Source organism: Branchiostoma floridae, chromosome 12 (assembly GCF_000003815.2).
Source record: "Branchiostoma floridae strain S238N-H82 chromosome 12, Bfl_VNyyK, whole genome shotgun sequence".
NCBI lineage: Eukaryota > Metazoa > Chordata > Leptocardii > Amphioxiformes > Branchiostomatidae > Branchiostoma > Branchiostoma floridae.
Genome location: NC_049990.1, coordinates 14622245 through 14644437, shown reverse-complemented (window position 1 = coordinate 14644437; position 22193 = coordinate 14622245). Strand labels below are relative to the sequence as shown.

Sequence of the window (22193 nt, the reverse complement as noted above, 5' to 3'; positions counted from 1 at the left end):
CCAAGCCATTGTGAGAGTCACATACCATTAGCACAAAACCTTCAAGTACATGTAACATGTACATGTCATGTACTCCAGTAGGTCAAACTACAATATGGAGCTAAATCAGATTTGTAGCACCAATTAATACTGAATTGTAATACAGAGACTGAAGCTTCATTCATTGTATGGTCAACTATAAAATAAAGAATAGGGAGACAGAATAAATCTTAACTACTACTGACTAAACAATATAGGATAACAAAAAAAATTATTGTGATACATTTGGTATCAACTCATATGGTCTCACTTTAAAAGAAAAAAAATATTTCTTTTTATGACGGATTGCTGACATGGATGCTGCTGCTGAAAATTAGCAAATACTGGGATATTTTTTCTTATCTGAAATGATCAACCACAATTGCCTTATCCTTTAAAACCCTGAGTCATAAGACTAAGGGTTTTAAAGCCTTCGGCCATCAGGCAATCAGACCCACGGGAGGGCTGGTACCCTGGGTGATATGGAATACACCGTGTTGTATTCTATATGATTGTACATTGTGTAGTATATAGTATTTACCTGTTGACAGTCTCCTCTGTCTTGTTGTAAGCATGAATAGTGGCCAGACCTTGTACAGTAGCAGTCAGATGGCAGAACCAAGGAGACCGGCTCACATTCTCCAACCTCTTCAGCTCACGCAGGGCGCTGATCACATGATGACAAAGATCATGACTTTTAGCTATTGTATGATGGCATGATACTGTAGCCTTATACCTAAACAATGGCAAAACATCACAGGTGTGCACATTACAGATTGTTTTATATCATGTCCGGGCCGTATTTACATTCAATATCAGTGTTCAGACAAGTCCATGTTTTACGATATTGTCCAGGGCTCAATAGTTTGATTTGAGCGTTTAAAATTTGCTTGTGTAAGCTGCTGTTGAAAATTCGAACCATTCTTCTTGAACCAAACTGGCGGGGTGTTGTTTCTTTCGTTCAAATTCTCAAGTTAACTTGAAGTTCTTGATGTGCATTAATATCACGGCTTTTGCTCTCTTTTTTTGCGATAAACTTGAGTTTCTCGAGTTGGCATCATATAAATAAAGTACAACACAGGGTATTCTGTATCAGCCGCGGTCCCGGCTCTCTGAATAGCCCGTGTTGTAATGTTCCTGATATGAACAAATACTAGATCAAATGTCCATCACATTGCAGTACGTACCTCCTAGAAATTTTTCGGATGTACAGGAAAATTCCCACTATTGGCACGATGGCAATGAGGAAGTATGGAAATGCATATGATATCATGATGACAGAGAAAAACAGATGGCTGGTAAATTGGAGCAGCATCTCTGCCTGGAAGGGGAGTCGTACATCCACTGAAACAGATCAGAGAGGGTTTCATCAACATTGGCAAGAATCAGATTCACTCATAGCAAAGAATTAATCAACTTTTTTCTTTTCAAACCAAGTTCGCAGTGTGCACTATTTGAGGTTAGAGTGAAAGGAAGCCATTTTGAGGCTGTAGGGGCACCCGGTGTCATTCACTGTGTCCAGGGTTAGGTATCAGAAGGCGAAGCCAAAAATGATTGTTACTGCCTTGCACAATGTTGTAAATTCATTGACAAAGACTTGCGCTCTAACGTTCAAGGCACGCATACTTTCCGCTACCGACCAAATAACCCTGTCGGGAACTCCAAACACTCGCAAACCAAGGGACCGACAAAAAGTGGCATCACAGGCCAAGTGGTAGCTATGCAAGGGCCACTAATATGTGTAGGACCTGGTTTAACTGCAAACCCTTACCTTCATCCAAGTCCTTGGAGAAGCGATTCAGGATCCTGCCTGTTGGAGTTGTGTCAAAGAAAGACATCGGACTGCAGAAGACGGACCTGAACACCTTGTCGTGAAGGTTGGAGGAGGCCCTGAGTGTGAACTTGACAAAGGAAAGGCCCTTTATAGTCATCGTGACCAGCACCAGAATGATTGACATTCCGTAAACCAGACTGTAGAAGTGAAGGTCGGGATGGTGCCGAATACTGGTGCTGATGACTGACTCATTACCCACTGTTATAGTGGTGTTCTGAAAATATCAAAAGAAATATGATTGTTCAATTTGCAATACACTTAACATCAGCTCTTTATGTAATGCCTATAATACCAATAACATTTGGCAGTTTGAAAGTAAAAAATGAACAACATCAAGCATGCAAAAGAACACCACTCAGGGAACTACATTGTAATACATTGTGTGAAATCTGGTCTCTGTGGACAGGGGCAAAAGTGCCTGTGTCAGGTGCTACAGCACCAATAAATGTGGTCCCATTGGAGAGTTGGTCCTTAATGCAGAGGTAGTCACTTGTTCAGGTTTTACAGCTAATAGCAAACTTTAAGGTATTAGATAAAGGTAAAAAAAATTATGTGGTCCCATAAGACGTAAGCGGCAGCGTATTTGTCACGAGACCGAGATGTTACGAGTTCGAATCCGGCCGCATGTCACCGATCTTGTGCCCTTGGTAAAGGCCCTTTATGCGACTTTCCCCACTTTACTCAGGTGAAAATGAGTACGTAGCTTCGGCTAGGGCCGTCCCTCAGATAGGACGTTAAATGGAGGTCCCGTGTTTGGGGAGAGCCATACCCCAGGTATGTTATAGAACCCGCCACATGTGCAATGGTGCGGTGAGAGCGGATCAAACCATTCTGGCCAAAAATGGGGTAGGGAATTTCCCGAGCAGCCTCGTAACCCCTGCTTTGCCTATTGAGTCAGTGAAGTCAAGCTTGCCTAAGCTTGATGTTTCTGACTTAGGGAGAAGAGATGCTGCTACTAACAGTTATCGCTATGGGCCGCTCTTCATCTTAATGATGGTAAATTACATCAGGCCCTACGAAACTGATTTGGAAAAAAAAGCAGTATGCTCACCCCACTGCCTTGCCTTAGCCAAAGGCTTAGCCAGAAGTTACCAAAGGCCATTGACCCCTCTGACAGAACAAAGGTGAGCAGGACCAGCCCAGTCAGCAGGTACCCTCCTCCTGCCCTGAAGTAATCACTAAATGTTGCCCATCCTATACTGCCACTCTCAATCTCCTCTTCCTTTGTGAGATTGCCTGTGAGGGCAATATTGTGTTCAGTAATGCTATAACATTACGTCACCTTTATCCGTGGATAACCTATATCTGTTGTTTCTAAAAACATGGTACTTACAGACATTATGTCAACGGACGGTGGTTCCAAACTACACAACTGTGAAAATGTTGCAATTTGACATTGCCGTCCATTTACTTGATGTCCCTACATATCTTATGTTTAGAGACAACAGATATAGGTTACCGGTTAACCCGCGGATAAAGGTGAATTAGCGTTAATCAAACAACATGTGTGAATATTTGTCAATGAATAAAACAGTATGTATTGTGTATCTTGTTTCATGTTCAACAATACAAATCTACTACAAAAACTTTTAAGGGTACTTTTCTATTTGTAATTGAATTGAAAGGTGCAGTTATAAATGAATCATACAGGACTTGAAATTTCTACCAGTTGTGACTTTTCAAGTACATGACTATCCGGATGGTATGCACAGGATGATAAACCGGAGAGTGAGTGTGAGTGATAACTGTATCTTGTGAGCTTTTTTTGACATTCTAATAGTTAAAGCTGGAGAAACAGCAGGAGAAACAGCACATAACTGTCCTTGATATGTGCAATTATGTAACATTACCTGACAAGTCTTTTCCTTCCTGTTCTTCTGCCTTATGTCCAGCAACACTGACAACAGAACCCACATTTGACTGGCACTTCTGTTCCCCAGTATCCTTGGACAGTTGCCTCCTACCAGCAGTGACATGAAAACAAAGCTTGAATTAGACACAGCTATGCTATACATTGGACCTATAAGTTTTCAAAATTTGATCAATAGAACACTTGTAGTGCAGGAGAAGTGATTCAATAAGTTCTCTGCCTAAACCAGAAATAAGTTGCACAACTCAAATTTTGGGGCATAATCTGAATGAACCCTTTCATGAATTACGAATGTCTTACAAAATTTACATCATTTGGTAAGAGAGAAGGAAAAATCATGGACAAACTAAGATGTGCGGGTCAATTTGCTCTGCTGAAAGTCAGATACCCACTTCTTTCTAGTTATACAAAGGGATTACTTATGAAACGTCTTGACAATGCCTTGAAGACACCATGAAGAACTCGACCCACACAGCTCTGATAGCAGTTCACCCTTTTCTCCTCACTGACCTACTGGTTTTCAGAGGATGTTCACTGGAATGATTTGAACTTTGGATGACAGTGAAAGGTTCATACTACATGTATATGATTGTCCACTCAAATTTGAGTTGTGCAGTTTATTTCTAGGTGAGGCCAAGAACTTTTTGATCAGCCCTCGTATGTTTCAACACACATAGAACTGAGCTGATGTGAAAGATTTTTGCTTCTCTAGTACACTAATTGGTTACCCTTCCTCTTACATGAACATTTCTTCATTGATATTGCCAGGTAGGTCCTCCCCATCTGACTCCTCCCCTGTCTCCTCATCACAGTGTGAGGTCATGTAGCCCTGTATCATCCGGGCGTAGTCTTCCCCAGCTGTCATCAGCTGACTGTGTTCACCCTTCTCTGCTATCCCACCATCCTTCATCAGGAGAACCTGGTCACACAGGTGCAGGTACTGGGGGGGAACATAGTACAAAACCATACCATCCCATATATTAAGGTTCTTCAATGCACAACCAGAATTGTACTCACTTCCAATGTTTCAATGTCTACCAGACACCATTATCAGGGTTAGAATGACTGGGTCTGATTCTTGCTGCTACTTATAGCTGATGTAGGTGGCGCTGCAGCAGCAGTCATGAACAGAGACGAGGGGGGATACAAGCTAAGCCACGTTTGGGATGGCATTCTTGCTACTGCAGCGCCGCCTATCAGAAATTCACCTGGTGTTCAAGACAAACTTGAGAGGGCCTTGTGCGGTATTATGGCACCCGGTGGAATTATGAAAGTTGATACAGCTTAGGTGTAGGCTAGGTTTAAACAGCCTTCTGACATTTTGCGCTACAACAGACTCCGCTGGTATGGCAATGTGCAAAGAATGACACATGACAACTGGCCAAGAAAGGTCTTTAACCTGTCTATAGTGGGCCAGAACCCACGTGGGCGCCCCAAGAGGAGATGGGTACGTCAATGAAGGAAACTGGACCTGCAAAAAACTGACCCCCTTGACAGAGACGGATGGAGGGCAGACCAAAATGACTTGACAATACGTCCGACCTCTGCAAGACAGGGAACAACAGACGCTAAACCAGATACTGAGTGAGTGAGTGAGTCAATGAAGGTTAGACATCCACCAGAAAGCAGTTACACAGGACAAGCAACTGGATATGATTTTGTAAACAGTCAGACATTTCAGATAGCATAATTCCACTATTTATTTGGCATGAGAGCTGATGTTGCAGCAATGTGTCCTAAAAAGAACTGCACACTAAAAGTTAGAAGATGGCCCTTACCTGAAGTTGATGAGTGACAAAGACGACAGTTTTGTCCTTCAGTGCTCCCATGATGCAGTGGTGGAAGATGTGTTGTCCCACGTGAGCGTCCACAGCACTGAGAGGGTCGTCCAGCAGGTAGATGTCCCTGTTACTGTAGACAGCCCGGGCCAGACTGATGCGCTGTTTCTGTCCTCCACTCAGGTTTATGCCTCTCTCACCAATCTGTAAGATAACCCAACATGTCCCTGTTACTGTAGACAGCCCGGGCCAGACTGATGCGCTGTTTCTGTCCTCCACTCAGGTTTATGCCTCTCTCACCAATCTGTAAGATAACCCAACATGTCCCTGTTACTGTAGACAGCCTGGGCCAGACTGATGCGCTGTTTCTGTCCTCCACTCAGGTTTATGCCTCTCTCACCAATCTGTAAGATAACCCAACATGTCCCTGTTACTGTAGACAGCCTGGGCCAGACTGATGCGCTGTTTCTGTCCTCCACTCAGGTTTATGCCTCTCTCACCAATCTGTAAGATAACCCAACATGTCCCTGTTACTGTAGACAGCCCAGGCCAGACTGATGCGTTGTTTCTGTCCTCCACCAATCTGGTAAATGTCTTCCTTACATAATTTTTAACCATGCTGTGTAGAGTACATTTTGGTCATATACCTGGTCTGCAATATCGTTTGACACAAATGTTCCGAACTGGATGATAATATGTTTTATGTCTTACCTGGCAGTGATAATGTTTGATACAGGTGTTTTGGACCGTGTGATAAAAAGCTGCATCACACAGGCTTCGAAGTTGTATCACACAGGCTTTCATCAAATAATTCAAACCTCAGTACACTGTGCATACCAGAGCGGCGCGTTCGAAAATTGGAATACCTGATTCAGACATTGGAACATTACTGTTGCAACAATGTTTGTTTGAGGGCACCAAATTCGCTAGCCTGAGTACCATCGGATTCCGTATTCTACCGGGGCTCCTTACACTCGCTACCCCTAAGGGAGTGTAAGGACCTCCAGTAGAAATAGGATGGTACCCAGGTTAGCATTTCGCATCCAAATATGTGTTTTCTCAGGTGGGTTTGACATGAGTAAAATACAACACAGTGTATTCCGTATCACCCTCGGTCCCAGCCCTCCCACGGGTCGGATCACCCTCCGGCCTTTGGCGATCCAACCCGCGGTCGGGCTGGGACCTCGGGTGATACGGAATACACTGTGTTGTATTTTATTCATGTCATATCCATGCATGTTGTATTCTATATGCATCACATGGGGTTCAATCGAAATAAATCGAACATGATCGAAAATTTGAATACCAGATTTGAACAAAATTTTTGTTCATGCCTTGGACACCACATTTGCTCAACATCAAGATTTTTTAAATATGTATCAGTATTGGGTGCTAATGATTGTAGGCCCCAAAGTATGACATGTACAATTTAGAATTCGACTGATAGGGTTGAGTTACAACATTCAAGTCCATGTAACTGTTATGTTTTAGAAAATTCATTATCAAGAAAAGCCATAATGTCATTGTTTCTGTACATACCTCTGTCAAGTCCCCTGCTGGCAGCACTTTGAAGTCATGACTCAAACAGCATATTTTAACAGTCTCGTCATACCTGCATAAGGTAAACAAAGTTTGAGTCAATATTGGACGAGAGATTCAGCAAATGCATGTGCTGAGTTACAGCTACTGCATTAAGCTTTCTGTTAGAACATTTACAAATAAGCTCTGACAATCATCATGTCTTGTGGTAATCACGCATCTCTTTAAACTACCATGAAGTGAAAAATGAATTAATAAATCCAGTTACAATACGTTTGATATGTGAAAATACATCAAATTTCCTATCATATATTATCAATAGATGCTGAACAAGAGGGTGCGAACTTATGTCACTTCTTCATGACCACAGGAGCTACGTGTCTACATGTACCATGATTTTAAAATTGTGCCTGGCAAATTGGAGATACCAAAGCCTGAAGTTCTGCTGCAGTACCATGAAAAGCCACTAGAGGATCCAAAATCTAATCATTTTAAGGTCTCATCAAGGCCTGAGTATAAGGGAGTCTCTCTTCATTCTTAAACAAATATGGTAACACCAGGTTCAAGTTGAATTTGATATTTAAAAAAAATGAAACAACATATCAAGATTGCAAGGACAAAAGAACATAACAACCAGCTACCTCTGTTGATGATAGTCCTCTCCAAACAGGATGTTGTCCCTGACAGAAGCGTTCATGATCCAGGCCTGCTGGGCCACGTATGCAATGCTGCCTGTCAGTCCTACTGTTCCCTCCAGTACACGCATCTGGAATGATTATAACGAATGAACAATGTAAGGTCCAACTACAGCCCTGAAAAAAATACAGATGGTCGGTAATTAAGGATTGAATTTTCTCTTTTTCTTTGAATTTTCCTTTTTTACATTTTGACAAAAGGCAGCCACCAATATAATACTGTTTAACAAATCATAAAACTGAAATGCATAAGGACACTGAAGTCTTGTATCTTCAACATCATATTCGCCTTATACAGAATACAAATGTACATTTTACATTGGTATACAAGCACAATGATAATTTTTTTTTATTTTAACAGAAATGAGGAGAATATGTTTGGAAATGGTTATTCTACAACATTTTCATCACTCAGATTGAAAATTTTGGGTCCCTAGGTAGCGGTTGGGACAAAAAGGCCAGGGTCTGCATTTTATTGCCAGGGTCTACCGGGTAACCGACAACACAACATTTTTTCCTTCAATAAGGCCTTACCCGCACCTCCAGTGTAAAATTATGAGATTTTAGGAAAGTAAGCAATCAAGTGCTTTTGCCTCAGTCAATTTGTGGTGATCTTTTCATCAATCTATTGTTCTTCTAGTAATTAGCCCCCAAAAGTCATCAAATGGTTGCTGGCTGGTTGTCCAGTTGACTTTTTATCAATTGATTGTTTCATTCATTATTGGCCGATTTGCAAAATGAAAAGTTTCTGACCTGCCCCAGGATGCCAGAGATGAGGGAACTTTTTCCACTGCCAACACTGCCACACACACCTAATAGTGTACCCTGAGTAAGAGTAAGTGTAATCAGTAAAGAAAACATACATTTACGACATGGTTTTTAGAAACAGATTTCCTTGAATGAATTTTTTTACGACACTGTTACATTTGTCGTAGGTTGCCGTGTGACTTTGATGTGGAAGACAACAGATTCAATCGACAACAAGGATCTTGAACACTCTTTTCTGTAACTGTACTACACATGCACAACATGTACCCTTGGAATGCTTTCAGTTTCTACGACAACTGGGCTCTGACAAATGAGCTATCTTTACCTTTGGCAAATCCAGTTCAATGTTGAAGAGTGTTCTCATCAGATCCTCCTGTGACTCTGAAAGCTCTTTGGTGAGAGGAGCTTTTTCTGTCTTCCCATCATACCCTGGTGTTATCACAGATTTTGTGTCGTCCTGTCCATCTTCTGCCTGGACAGAATCCCAAGCAAAGGTCGCTGCCCTGATCTCAAGGGCATTTCTTGAATCTGATGGTCGTGCGGTGAAGGGTTTCATTTCATCCATTTCAAGCAAACTCTGACAAATATATTAGAAAAAAACAAGGTCAAAACTCTTTACATAAAGTCTTATGTTGGTGGAAGGTTGAAACTAAGACATTTTGAAATATCTTAGAAAGTTACGCATTATCAAATGGTTTTGCAAAACAAGCGTTGCGTAATTTACCACAATTAAAATTCTGAAAAAAATTGACTTAATCATGTATTGATATTGATACGTAATCTATTGGAAGATAACACTTCCAGCTTCTGCAGTTTTAGTGCTTTTTACAATTATATAAAATACAATATAAACCCACATATTATTGAAAAGGTGGGATCCTTCGTCTTCTATATACTGTCTCTGAAAAAGTAGTCAAACCCATTAGCTCAATTCTTGCTTTATTTCGTATATTTGAATTTATCACAAGAAATAGTCCCTTCCCAACTACTAACTGTATACTGTTTACCATTCATCGTTTGTCTGTCATTTTTTGTCACTTGCAATTAGCTCTCGGGCAAGAACTTGCAACAAACTTTCAATATACATGTTATTAGAGTTAAAGTCATGAGTAACTGTATGCATATTACATTGTACAAAATCTGTCACCATTTCCCATGCATACATACATACTACATTGTATACAGGGCTCGAAATACCACCTGCATATGCAAGTTAGTGCAGGTAAAATTGGAGCTGTGCAGGTATTTTTTGTGTCTACCTGCACCTAACCTGCACTGGTCCATGTTCTGTGTTTGATACATAAATGTCCTATGGTGTAGATGTATATGGATTGTTATTAGCTGCATTGTTATAAAAGAAAAATAGCAATGGTTCCTGGACAGTTTTAGTATGATCCGTACTTCCTAAATTCAGAGTGGTGCAGGTAATATAAAATTTGTCTGGTGCAGGTGATTTTCAATGTGACCTGCACCAGTGCAGGTATGCAGAAAAATGTATTTCGAGCCCTGATATATGAAACCAAGGTATGTGTCCACACCAAGCACATTCACTACAGTCTAATACAATCATGTACGTCCAACAAGTTACCTTCATACGTTGTACTGCTACTCTACTCTCTGCAAATGCCTTGACAAGGAAGGAAAGTACACCCATGGAAGTAAGTATGCTGTAGTACACTCCCAACACTGTGAAGGCCTGAAGAGAAACAACATTATCATCAGCAAGAAATCAAAATGCCTAGATCTGTTTCTCTTATTCATAATACATAATTGTGATCACTTAAACCTAAGGAAGGGCTTTTGGAGTTGCAAGGGTCACATGACAGATGGAGCGCAATTTTCAAGATGGCGACCTTGATCTTTGGTGATGGAAAAATATAGACTATTAGTGTGATGCGCGACAATGAAGCAAAAGAGTAGCTCACAGGCTATTAAATACGTCTTCAAGATGGTATATGTTCATTCAATGCTTTGAAATAGAGTGTCAACCCAAATGATAGAGGACGCTCGAGAGCTGCCATCAAGCCCCCTCATCTACGTAAAAGCACATCTAACCCCCACAGGATGGGGAACAACAGACGTTAAACCGGAGAGTGAGTGTGTGTGAGTGAGTAGAAACATGCAGTGAACAGACACCAGTTTGCATTTAAGAGCCAACTGAAGGTATATAGCAAACTATAGCCTGAGCTGGCTGTTTTAGACGTGTTTTTAGGCGGCAGCAAGACATACAGAAAACAGTACAAAATAGAAAGCCCTTGGTAAAAATATCAAAAGAAAGTCAGAGCTGGCACTCTGAGAGTGATAACATACCTGTGATGCTGTGAGGTCATTCCCTGTCATGATGTGGACAGTGATGGTGAGAATGCCGCTCAGAAGAGAGACCAGCGGAGACACAGCTATACTGGCACTCTGTACATAAGCTGCCTTCTCAAGGACCTGCCGTTCTCTATTCCTCACAGCTGTAGAGGGTAGGGAGTAAAAGGTTCCATTATCAAAACTTGCCCAATTATTGTTTACATTTAACCTGTGATCAGCTAAAGGTACAACATTAGGCATTTAATGAGTACTAAAGAATATAAAAGGTATACATTCAAGAGGTTCTGTACCATCTAAGAACATGCCCCAGTCATGCTACAGTCCCAATTGGGAAAAAGGGCCCTTCTAGCTGGTTTATGGGGTGTTTTTCTGCACTTTAGGGCCCTTACATATGGCCGCATGGAACATCCTGCAGCTCCAAGGCTATTTTGGGTCATGGCCAGGCCCCAGGGTTTTTCTTAAACTCACAATTAAAATCAACCTGGGACCCAGTTTCACCATGACAAATTTGTGGCTTTGGAGCCCAGCTGGGGCTACACCCCCTGTGGGCACCAGTGCAAATGAGGCCATAGCGTTAGGAATAAACAGCTTTAGACTCACTCACTCACTCACTCCGGCGAGCTCCCTCGGAATCTCCACATAACTAGTTTCCTCCACCCCTCTAGCTTTAGACTATAAGGTATCAATGAAAAGTACAATATATGTCTGCAGTGTAGATCAGTCAAGCATTTGCAACACAATCCATGCAGTAATGTAATGCCCAATATATTACATGTTAAGGTATAGATTTTTCTGTTTTTAGCACAATGGCACAAGTCCATGCGGAGTCTAATAGAATCCAACATTCTTTCCTCTTTCTCTTAAATTAATAGGCCCAATCTAGACACAGTATTGGGAAAAAAGTGTTTAGATTTGGCCTACATTGTATATACTGTAAACGCATTTTAAGTTTGCAGGGCTTTAACTTCACGGTAGCGGGAAAAGGGACTTTTCGTGGTGGATTTAAGTTCGCGGTAACACCATGCATAGACTGCAGTCTAATACCATAATACAAAAATGTTCACGGTGGTTTTAAGTTTGCGGTGAAGTGGTCACCACGAAAACCGAGAACATTAATCCACCGCAAACATTTCTGCATTTACAGTAATTCCTCACCACTGACAGCTTTCCCAAATGGTACCTCCCAGGCGTACATCTTGATCAGTTTGACTGACGTGAGAATCTCGTTCATCGTTCGCACACGTTTGTCCGTGACCTTGATGCCCTTTCTCCTGAATTGTGAAGTTAGTCGTGAGATCAGTGCCTGTAATATCAATGAGTGACATGATCTTAAGTTCAAATACATCACAAAACTATCCATAAAATACACCAATTCATCAAATTAACTTTTTAAAATTACGCTCCAATAGATTATAAATAGGGAAAATGCAAAGTCTAAATTGCTTGATAGGCACAGGAAGTGAACAGAATCAGATGCAAGTTTTCCTCCAGGTCAGACTCTTCTGTTTTCATGATGTCATGCTAAAATGTCAGATAAAAATGTCCCAGAAACATCAAATTAAATCAGTATGGCCTTATGAAAAAACACAATGTCTTGGCTTGTAAGTTATAAGTCTAAGAGTATTCCACTTACTCACTCACTCAGTATCCATTGTTGTATTCCACTGAGACAATATGAGAGCTGAATCATGCACAAAATTTCAGAACTCTAAAGCTGAAATTGTGACATACATGTAGAGGAGATATTACATGACTGTGTATACCACAACTGTATTCATTTGATGCTCCAACTATTCAAAAAACTTTTTCAAAAACATCAGTCACATAGCTTAAGTTGATGTATGATTGTGTATGATTGTGTGGTTAGAGAATGTAACTACATTAAGTCATACCTGGGCCACGATAACGTTCGATATGGGTGTTCTGGATTGGATTATAAAAAGCCGTATCACACAGGCTTTCAAGTTTTAACACAAAGGCTTCCATCAAATAATACAAAATAACATCACCCTCGGTCCCGGCCCTCCCGCAGGTCAGATTGCCTGACAGATCCTACCTGCGGTTGGGCTGGTACCTCGGGTGATACGGAATACACCGTGTTGTATTCTACGTAAATATGTACCTGGAAAGGATAGTAGAGGACAATTATTGAACATCCCAGCAGCGTGACTGGACCAATCAGGTACACGGTGTATCCCAATCCGAGCACAAAGACCAACGGAGCTTGAAACATGAAGATGAAAAACAGAGTGGCTTCACACACGCGCTGGCCATCATTGGAACACAGATTCACCAACTGTGAAGGCAAAAGAGAGTTTAAATTGACATCAGTGTTCTAGCCAGCCTGAAATTTTTTCCGTCCACTGAATTTTGAATGGAAATCCTGTTGAGTGCCAGAGGCTTCAGCACGACAGTTCAAGGGGGTCTGGGAAATTTTGAAATAAGATCCTCACAAATGCTATTTCCTGCATTTTGAGGGGCAAAGTTTGCTGGTAGAGTAGACTCAGCTCGGTTCAATGGTGTCTGTGCTGAATTTCTAGAAATTTTTGCAATTCATTTGTTTTTGTCTGTCACAGAGGATGCAATGGGCAAAATTTTTGTCTGTCCCCAGCTGCAAAATTCTGTCAAAGGACGGAAAGAGGGGTGCTGGCTAGAACCCTGATTTACATTTAATTTATCAAACTGCTCAAACTTTAAAAGTGATTGCGGCATCATACTAATTAAATGAAAGCTGTAGGCTCTTTTCTTGTAGGGCTTAGCTTGATTCGATTACGGATGACATCCTCTTGGAACACTACAACTGATGCAAGCGTTTGAAGAACAAAATGGCAAATGGCCAAAAAAGTTGCTATCATGATTATGAAATCTATTATAGTACTAAGTGGTTCATGCAGAAGTTTGGACAAATTCAAATGACAGCGTATGGTATACCAAACAAAGAATCTTTACCTTAAGATTTGTTCTTTTACATCTCCGTTGACTTTTGACTTACCTGTAACTTTGGCATTGTGCAATGTTAGTGTCAGCTGTCTGATATTTTTTGGCAATTTATGGCAAATATCAAATCTGCACATTTTGCCAAAAACTTTTTTTGCAAACGGACAAAACTTGATGCATGTGTGGATGTCATACATGTATTATTATTGAATCAACATGGTTTAATTTTGAATCAAAACATCCCACCAGAACAGGCTTTTAGCTAGTATTTTATCCTAGGGTGTCCAAATTTCTTGCCACTCGGCGAGCGCTGCAGGTTCGAGTATTGTAGAGGGTCTGGGGACATCCTCACTTGGAAAACTTTGAAATTTATAACTCTCTGAAACACCATTTTCCACATTTTGAGGGAATGAATCAAATTTGGGGGAATGAAGCAAATTTACTGTCAGACAGGCCACGTGTGACCTGTAGCATCCCTGGTCAATCAGAATTTCATGCTTGTCAGAGGATGTGCTCCCCAGTGTAAGGGCATACAATTTGTGTTATTTTTTCAACAGGCCGTACATTGTACGCCTGTACGCCTGCCTGGCTAAAAGCCTGCACCAGAATATACCAGTGATGACATTAAAAGTGCATCACTACTGACCTCCCCTACTGTCTTATCCCTGAGACTTCTGAGCCGGGTGATCTTGGTGAAGATGAGAGTCAGGATGGCTCCGCGTACTCTGGTACTGCTGCGGTACGCGATGCTCCATGTTGCCGCCCAGCACAGCGCTCTGGATAAAACATGTTTGGGAAAATTCTAGGGTTACTGTTTTTTCGGATTCTCCTGTTGATTTTTCGACAAAAGTGAACAGGCAAACAGGCACTTGCTGGAGGCTTCGGCAACCTGTTTTGCCTGACCTGCTCATGACTTTTTATGGTGAAGGAGGGGTGTGCACTAAATCCTTCTCCACCCTCTCGTCTTAACTGGCGTACTAAGTCTCACAGGGACTATAAATGCATGTCACATGTAAGACGGCCCCAGCAGATGCAGGTTTGTTGTTTTGCAGTTTCCGTCTCCTAGGACTAATATGACCAAGGATGCAAGGGGTTCCTCCTACCCCCGACTCGTGTATAGTGGGTGCGTCGTGCCTGAACATGCCCCTATAAGGCTGAGTGCCACTGCCACAGGGTAAGTACTGTAAGTTGCTGTAACGAACACAATATCATGGCAAAGGAATATCAATACAACAAAGCATTTGCAGTACGTTATGTGCCTGTCACAAAACATCTAGTATATGGAATTCTTTTCGCTCTGAGGCAACTTAAATTTCCATGTATAAAAGTCCATCCCTCAACCACGTGCCTCAACAATGACGGGGGCTGATACAGACTACCAGGCAACTTTGTCCGATAACACGTTTAATGATGTAAAAGCAAGACAAGTCATAATAAACATCAACAACTAAAGAGATTTTAAAAAATCTGCACTGTATAAATAATCTGCAGACATACAATTGATGTAAGTGTGAAAACCAAAACCAAGAGTTATACTTATTGTATAAAAAAAACACATAGTCCATTGTTTGGTAACGGGGGCCGCCCTAAGACGGTCCCCGTCGTAAGACGGTACGGATTTTTTGCTGATCTTATTATCCATAAGTACACCGTGTTTGTTGCCACTGACTATGCTGATTACAAAGGTAAATAAACCAAGTCCATGCACACAGCTTTAATTTGCATTCCAAGTATACTTTAACATATTTACTTCATGTTTTTTTAAGAGCAGAATTCTAACAGTAATGTTGACAGTGCTGAATCACTGCGGTCACCGGCCTCTGCGTATTGGCGGCTCGTGTCGCTAACTATACGAATTCATCCAAGCAGTCATACAACTGCCATGATACACATAAATAAAGCTCCATAAAACACTATGAATATGGGTCTTCAAATGTTTGTTGAGTAGAAAAGCAACCAAAAGGAAGCGACATAAACATTGCCACCATTGTACTCCCAAGGGAGTGTGGCCGTGAAGGTGGCAGACTAGAGAAGGCTCCAAAGATTTATTTGACTGTAACAAATGATTCGTGCTGTCTATAAAAATAAGACTTGACAGAGAGATGTAGATGATATTTTCATATAATCAGACAGAGTTTTGTTGATGTTGGCGGTGTCGTTTTTTCGTAATGGTTTTTTTAGTCGGGCATTCACAATCAGTGCATTCAGCCCATTGCCCATAAAACATCAGCTGGATTGTTCTAGGTACAGCCTTCCTCGTGTGAGACAAGAAGTACATACAGTCACGATTTTACTGTCAAAAGAAAGCTAAAATATCATACTATTAGTTTTTTTCTGTGTACTTAGATTTACCACTTACTTCTGAAGAGAGCAAAATATAAAAAAAGCGTACCGAGTTAGGCACACTGTCCAGCGTGGCACAAAATTGGAAGGTTACATACACGAAATTGTCTCTCAGTGTTTGCCGCTTGTAACACGCAGCGCGAAAGGTTCATGAACCACATGAATGCATTTCTTATTGAAGTATGTTGTTCAAATCTATGAGTAAAAAATTCAGTCATCAAACTTTGACCACTCTCAGGCAACTAGCGATGGAGCGCCATGAGTTTGAGCGCAAGAAAAAGCGTACCGTGTTGGGGCACCTCCCGTTAAATCACTTTGCAATGTACGTACCTGAACACCTCTGTGACAAACATGGCAATGACCAAGCCGATTCCCAGCGGCCAGTTTGTGTCGGGAGACTCCGTGTATCTTAAAAGGCTCCTGATCAAAATAGCCTGAAAATGAAAAAGGATAAGATGAACTTTTAATATGACGACTGATGTCAGCAAATACAAGACTTTTTGTACATTACTGTATCTAATACATATAAAACCTAAATGATGTGGCATGTGACTTTCCATGTACCAATAACTACATGTGACATATATCATATGCATATCATTTAGCATACTGGACACTCTGTAAAGGACATCTCCTTTTTTGTCTCTTTAATAATGTTTTCCTTCACATACTAGTAAGGGAAACATAATTTTGCTTTGCTTTTTTTCTTCTCCATCCAAATGATGTCAATGAACTGGATAGGACAGCTGTCACCATGGTTACTGGAGTTGTAACAGACATCCTGTGGTGTTTGATTGCACTATGGCTAACTTGAGACAGACAACTGAGTTATATAGTCTTGCCACTGTTGTTGTTTAAGAAGCAACTCCCTACCAGTTTGAATTCGCACGAAAGACGTAACAGTGGGTAACGCATGCACCGTGCAATGGAATCCGGCGCTGGGTATGTCTAGGGGTGCTTCCTGACCGTGTGTCTAAAGACAACTGTCGTCCACAACGATAGACAATAACAGTCACACGACTATGTATTGTCTGTCTAAAGCGAGCCTAAGCAGCAAATGGCAGGACAAGGAGACTGGTCATCACACCCTTTCTTCTCTTTAAAGTAAAGATCAAGAGTTCCTGTTGATAATGTCAGTCTATATCATTCTGACCATCTTGTTTGACTGAAACAAAGTATCTAGCACACATTTATGATAATATATATCAAGGAATGTATCACTCAAAGTCAAAGATGATTCTTGACCACTTCTGTCAATGATTCATCGTAAATCAAGTAAGGTGAGCCAACTACAAACCGGGGTAAGGAAAGTGCCAGCTGAAAAGATGAGGATGGTGAGCAGACTCATCAGCATCCTGGTGCGAGTGAACCTCCAGATGGTTCGGGGCAGCGATGCCTTCTTCATCCCGACTCTCTCAACCTCCTCCTTCCACAGCCTCTCAAATCTGTTGAAGAATAAAACTTTAAGGTACACTTCAAACTAAATTGAATGACTTAAGTCCAGGGGGTCTAGGGGCATCCATCTCAGGGCTCGAAATACTGGGTGCATATGCACCCAGGTGCACCCAAAATTGGAACTGTGCACCCAACTTTTTTCTGTGGGTGCACAGGGTGCACCCAAATAATTTCTTTGGCTTATATATGTAAGGAATCATCAAAGTATACTAGTATAGACCATATTCTTGACATCTAAGTGTTAGAAAGATGATGGAAATGTCTGTCATGGTACTTATTTAAGAATTTATAGCTAAGTAATTAAGTTTTGTAATTAGTTATTTCTGACAATAATTCTACTTTATTATACGTGGTGCACCCAAAATAAATTTGGTGCGCTCAAAATGAATTTCGAGCCCTGTCATCTTACGTGATGTAGAGTTTAAGACAATTTTAAGTTTAAATGGTGCATTCTAATAAGGTATCCTGAGGGGCAAAATTACTGTCAGAGAGGTCACAGTATAGAAGACTGTCCACACATGCCTGGTTAAAAGGGCAGCTCACCTAGAATAAAGAAGAGAAAAATCATACTGTTTTGACCAACATGAATATCTACCAATTCTCTTCTAGTAACCTCTTCTTAAAACATGTGTAGACAAATTTACAGATTGAGTTTTTCTATTACATTGTACCCATAGTTTTGAGATAGAATAGTCATGTACTTGAACAATTCTTCATTTCTGAAGTGTGCGTATGTCCGGTCTACTTTCACCTGTCCCCTCTATATGCAAAGCAAAGACAGCACATGCTGCTAGAAGTGGACAGCATATACGAGACATACAACACAGTAGAGGACAGCAGAGACACAGATATTACCACGCTATCCAGAATGAGAGAAGACCGTTCGCTCAAGGAAGCAGCAAACAGATGTACCTTAGCCTTCTCCTGGTATATTGAGAGTATACACAGATTCAACATACTCACCTAAAAACACTTCCAGCAACTCACACGGCACCAAGAGTTAAATACCAAGAGAGACTCAAAAACAAACTGTGTTACTCAGCACCAAGAGGCCATGTCTAGTGTAATAATAGGCTATAATTTGGACAACAACAACAACAAATACTATGCATGGTACCTTTTATAGTTTGGCTCTGCCCTGTCATGTGATGAATGGTGCCAGACGTTCTCCAGAGTCAGTTTCCCCTTGTACGCCATTTTGATCAAAGGAGTCAGCCAGGAGAAGGTCATGAAGGACAGCAGGCCTGCATCGTCAAGTGGGTTCACGGACGGCTGTCTGTCAAGGGATAAAGGAAATAAAAAGCTTACTAACAGTTCAGTGAAGCAAAACTTGTAGAGAGATTGAATGGCAAACTATACCTACATATAGTTTCAGCAACATCATCATTTTTTTCACGGTCTGCCTAAACACCACAAATGACTTAGAAACACCACAAACGACCACAAACGACTCTAATATGCAGTGTATATGTGTCAAAAACCTTGTGTGGCGCTCTGGAGACATTGTTTATACATTTATGAATTTAAAAAATGCAGCAAGTCCTACGTACGTATTCACCAGTAATTTCGAGTCAGTCCGCCAGTTTCAAGATCGAAGCAATTCTTGGCCGCCATGTTAGATTGTCCGTGCTAGGAGCCTGCATGGGGAAGTTCTTGATACCTTCTTTGGCTCCATAGACGACAGGACGATAAAACTATGTAAGCTGTTGGTTCATAGATTATAGCATAACACAGTTCTATCATTGTCAACTTATTAAACTTGTATAGTAAGTGTTTTTGAGCCTCAAATGCAAGCAAGCACGATCCATCATGGTGGCCAAGAAATGCTTTAATCTTGAAACCGGACTAACTCGAAATAACTGGTGAATACGACTAGGACTTGCTGCATTTTTTAAATTCATAAATGTATAAACAATGTCTCCAGAGCGCCACACAAGGTTTTTGACACATATACACTGCATATTAGAGTCGTTTGTGGTGTTTCTAAGTCGTTTGTGGTCGTTTGTGGTGTTTAACCCTTTTTTTCAAACTACTGGTTTTGTAAATTGTTCAATTTAAAAGGCTATTCTTGCATCATTCTGGTTAGGATTCTAAAGATAAAATGAATTTACAGTAAATGTCCGTGCAAATAAACAAAAATAATACTAGTAATGGATGTTGTAAAAAAAAAACTTAACAGTTTCTGTCCAAGTTTGGGAATTTTGATAGCTGTAGTGATTCAGCTTTCTGAATTTCAAGAAGACGAACAGCTAAATAATTACATATTTTTAGTGTAACATTACTCACTCTGGCTTTGATCTGATGGGTATCAACGTCTTGACACTTTCCTTGTACTTCCAAGACTTCTTGCTTGTGTCCCTGTAGTCTACCTCGTGATACAGTGTCTCCCAGTGTTCAAACCCAACGGCTTCGTGATAGGACGGGGTCCGCATACCGCTGACGTAGGTTTCTTCCTTGAGTCTCTTCCGGCTACTGTTGAACTTAAAGAAGTTTTTCTTGGCATCTCTTCTCCTTGCCATATTGTGGTTTCTTCCAAACTTTTACAATATGCACTAGATTTGACTGTAATTGCACACCTGTAACACAGTAGAATTCAGTTATTCCATCAAACTTCTGATGCAATTTTGCATTGATTTGTCAATATTCAATTTGGTGTATGTTCGGGGCAAAATCTAATTATCTAAAGGCAAGTATACAAAAGTAACGGGTTCCGCACTGGTGTTCCAGTGCTGAATCAATGGGTCCAATTGGCCTCAGCACTGGTTTTCCAGTGCTGAACGGCCTTGGTCCAGTGCTGAAGCTCCCTCAGCACTGGAATTCCAGTGCTGAACCCAATGTGAGCACTGGAATTCCAGTGCTGAACTTCTCCGAGCACTGGTTTTCCAGTGCTGAACTGCCGTCAGCACTCGGGTACCAGTGCTGAACTTGCAGCGGAGAGGCGGCGAGCCAGATCAAAGGTCATTCAGCACTGGTTACCCAGTGCTGAAACCGCCGTCAGCACTGGAACCAAGTGCTGATATACAAAAGTAACGGGTTCCGCACTGGATTTACCAGTGCTCAGGAACTTTTCAGCACTGGAAGACCAGTGCTGTAAAAACTTCAGCTCTGGGCTTCCAGTGCTGACGTTTCTAAAGCACTGGAACGTTCCAGTACTGAACGTAATATTCGTGTAGCATGCGTCGTGTAGCATGCGTCCTTTAGACTTAGATATATCTGTGCGTGTTATTTAATCTCCAAGCAGATCTTGCGTGGCACTATAGCTTTTACTAGCTTTAGACTAGAGTAGACACTTGTGATATTGTTTTTACACTGTTTGAATCTCTTACGTTACCTGCAATTAGCCCATGGGCAACAATTTGCAATACACTTTATATTTATAATCAATATCAGAGCCCCTTGATACCTTGTTTGGCGGAGATTGACATTACGCATGACATTGACAAAAACAATAGGTAGTCAGAGGTAGACAACTCATAGGTGCTCTATCTGTATGGTAAAGAGATCACTTCTTTTTCTTTTACAAAGAATAGGTAGTTACAGGTGGACGACACATTCTGCTTGTGCGGCAAAGTAGCATCATTTAAAAGCAATAGGTAGTCAGAGGTAGACAACTCATAGGTGCTCTACCTGTGTGCTCTGTTTCCAGTGCAGAATATTTGTCAGCACTGGATTTCCACAGCTGAAACGTCCTCAGCACTGGAAATCCAGTGCTGATTGTAGTCTCAGCACTCGGTTTCCAGTGCTGACAGGAGGGCTTCCAGTGCTGAAGCTGCCTCAGCACTGGATTTCCAGTGCTGACGCCGGCTCAGCACTGGAGTTCCAGTGCTGACGACCACTTCAGCACTGGTGTTCCAGTGCTGACAGAGGAGACCGTTACTTTTGTATATTTGCTATTTAAAGACTTAAATAATACTTTTCACATATTTCCAGCTCTGCTCACCAACATGCATACAAACCTTAAAATGGCATTCACCTGGCAAAAGTACATAAGGCACTGGTCAAAGTCCACCTGCGGTTCAGCTCAGGTCATTTGGGTCAATGTGAGATTAGAAAGTAAACTTTGAAAGAACAACAGATATTCTAGCTTTGAAATCCAGTGATCATGATTGCTTGTTTGCCCGTGGCAACAAATCCTATTTACCAGTTATCTAAAACACTGATGAAGCATCAGTTGGCTTCAAATCACCGTGATCTGAGACAACTAAAAACCGAACTGAACAAGAGTCTGAAAACTCAAACCTGCTTGAAATATTTTGTTTTGTGATGGTGCGTATGGTATGTTGTGGGGGTTGATATGGTTTGACGTTTGGCAAAATTATTCCATCATTGTTCTTAAGTTATATATCTACCTATGGTAAACAGTGAGATCCAAAACTACACCTTTCTGGTGTCCTCACCATTTCATTTTTATTTCCTATTGTTACACCTGCACCTGGCACATACATTGTATCTCAATGGGTATATAATGGTTCACACCATACAGAGGTGACAGCGATGGTCACAGTTGCTCTTTTTTGCTCCTTGGAAGATTTTGACCAGAATGCCCCAGCAGTTCTAGAGCAAGCTGCTAGAGGGCCCAAACATACAACACTTCTTCCTTACACCACAAGCTATGTTCCACCAAAAATCAAGACCATAGC

General features: G+C 41.2%; 1 protein-coding gene across 1 annotated transcript in view; it reads right to left on the bottom strand.

The window, feature by feature from the left end:
• LOC118426875 (multidrug resistance-associated protein 5-like) overlaps window positions 1-22193 on the bottom strand; it is a 28710-nt gene that overhangs the window by 5403 nt on the left and 1114 nt on the right. Inside the window, exons 2-22 of the mRNA XM_035836440.1 lie at window positions 19840-20129; window positions 18671-18829; window positions 17396-17543; window positions 16429-16532; window positions 14402-14531; window positions 12941-13114; window positions 11974-12121; window positions 10813-10961; window positions 10091-10198; window positions 8828-9079; window positions 8488-8559; window positions 7681-7805; window positions 7040-7112; window positions 5722-5804; window positions 5501-5621; window positions 4463-4662; window positions 3703-3812; window positions 2904-3088; window positions 1790-2066; window positions 1206-1362; window positions 560-685 (exon numbers count right to left, since the gene is read on the bottom strand). Coding sequence (XP_035692333.1) covers window positions 560-685; window positions 1206-1362; window positions 1790-2066; window positions 2904-3088; window positions 3703-3812; window positions 4463-4662; window positions 5501-5621; window positions 5722-5804; window positions 7040-7112; window positions 7681-7805; window positions 8488-8559; window positions 8828-9079; window positions 10091-10198; window positions 10813-10961; window positions 11974-12121; window positions 12941-13114; window positions 14402-14531; window positions 16429-16532; window positions 17396-17543; window positions 18671-18829; window positions 19840-20072 — 3134 coding nt within the window. The 5' untranslated portion in view covers window positions 20073-20129. The remainder of the gene's footprint in view (window positions 1-559; window positions 686-1205; window positions 1363-1789; window positions 2067-2903; window positions 3089-3702; window positions 3813-4462; window positions 4663-5500; window positions 5622-5721; window positions 5805-7039; window positions 7113-7680; window positions 7806-8487; window positions 8560-8827; window positions 9080-10090; window positions 10199-10812; window positions 10962-11973; window positions 12122-12940; window positions 13115-14401; window positions 14532-16428; window positions 16533-17395; window positions 17544-18670; window positions 18830-19839; window positions 20130-22193) is intronic.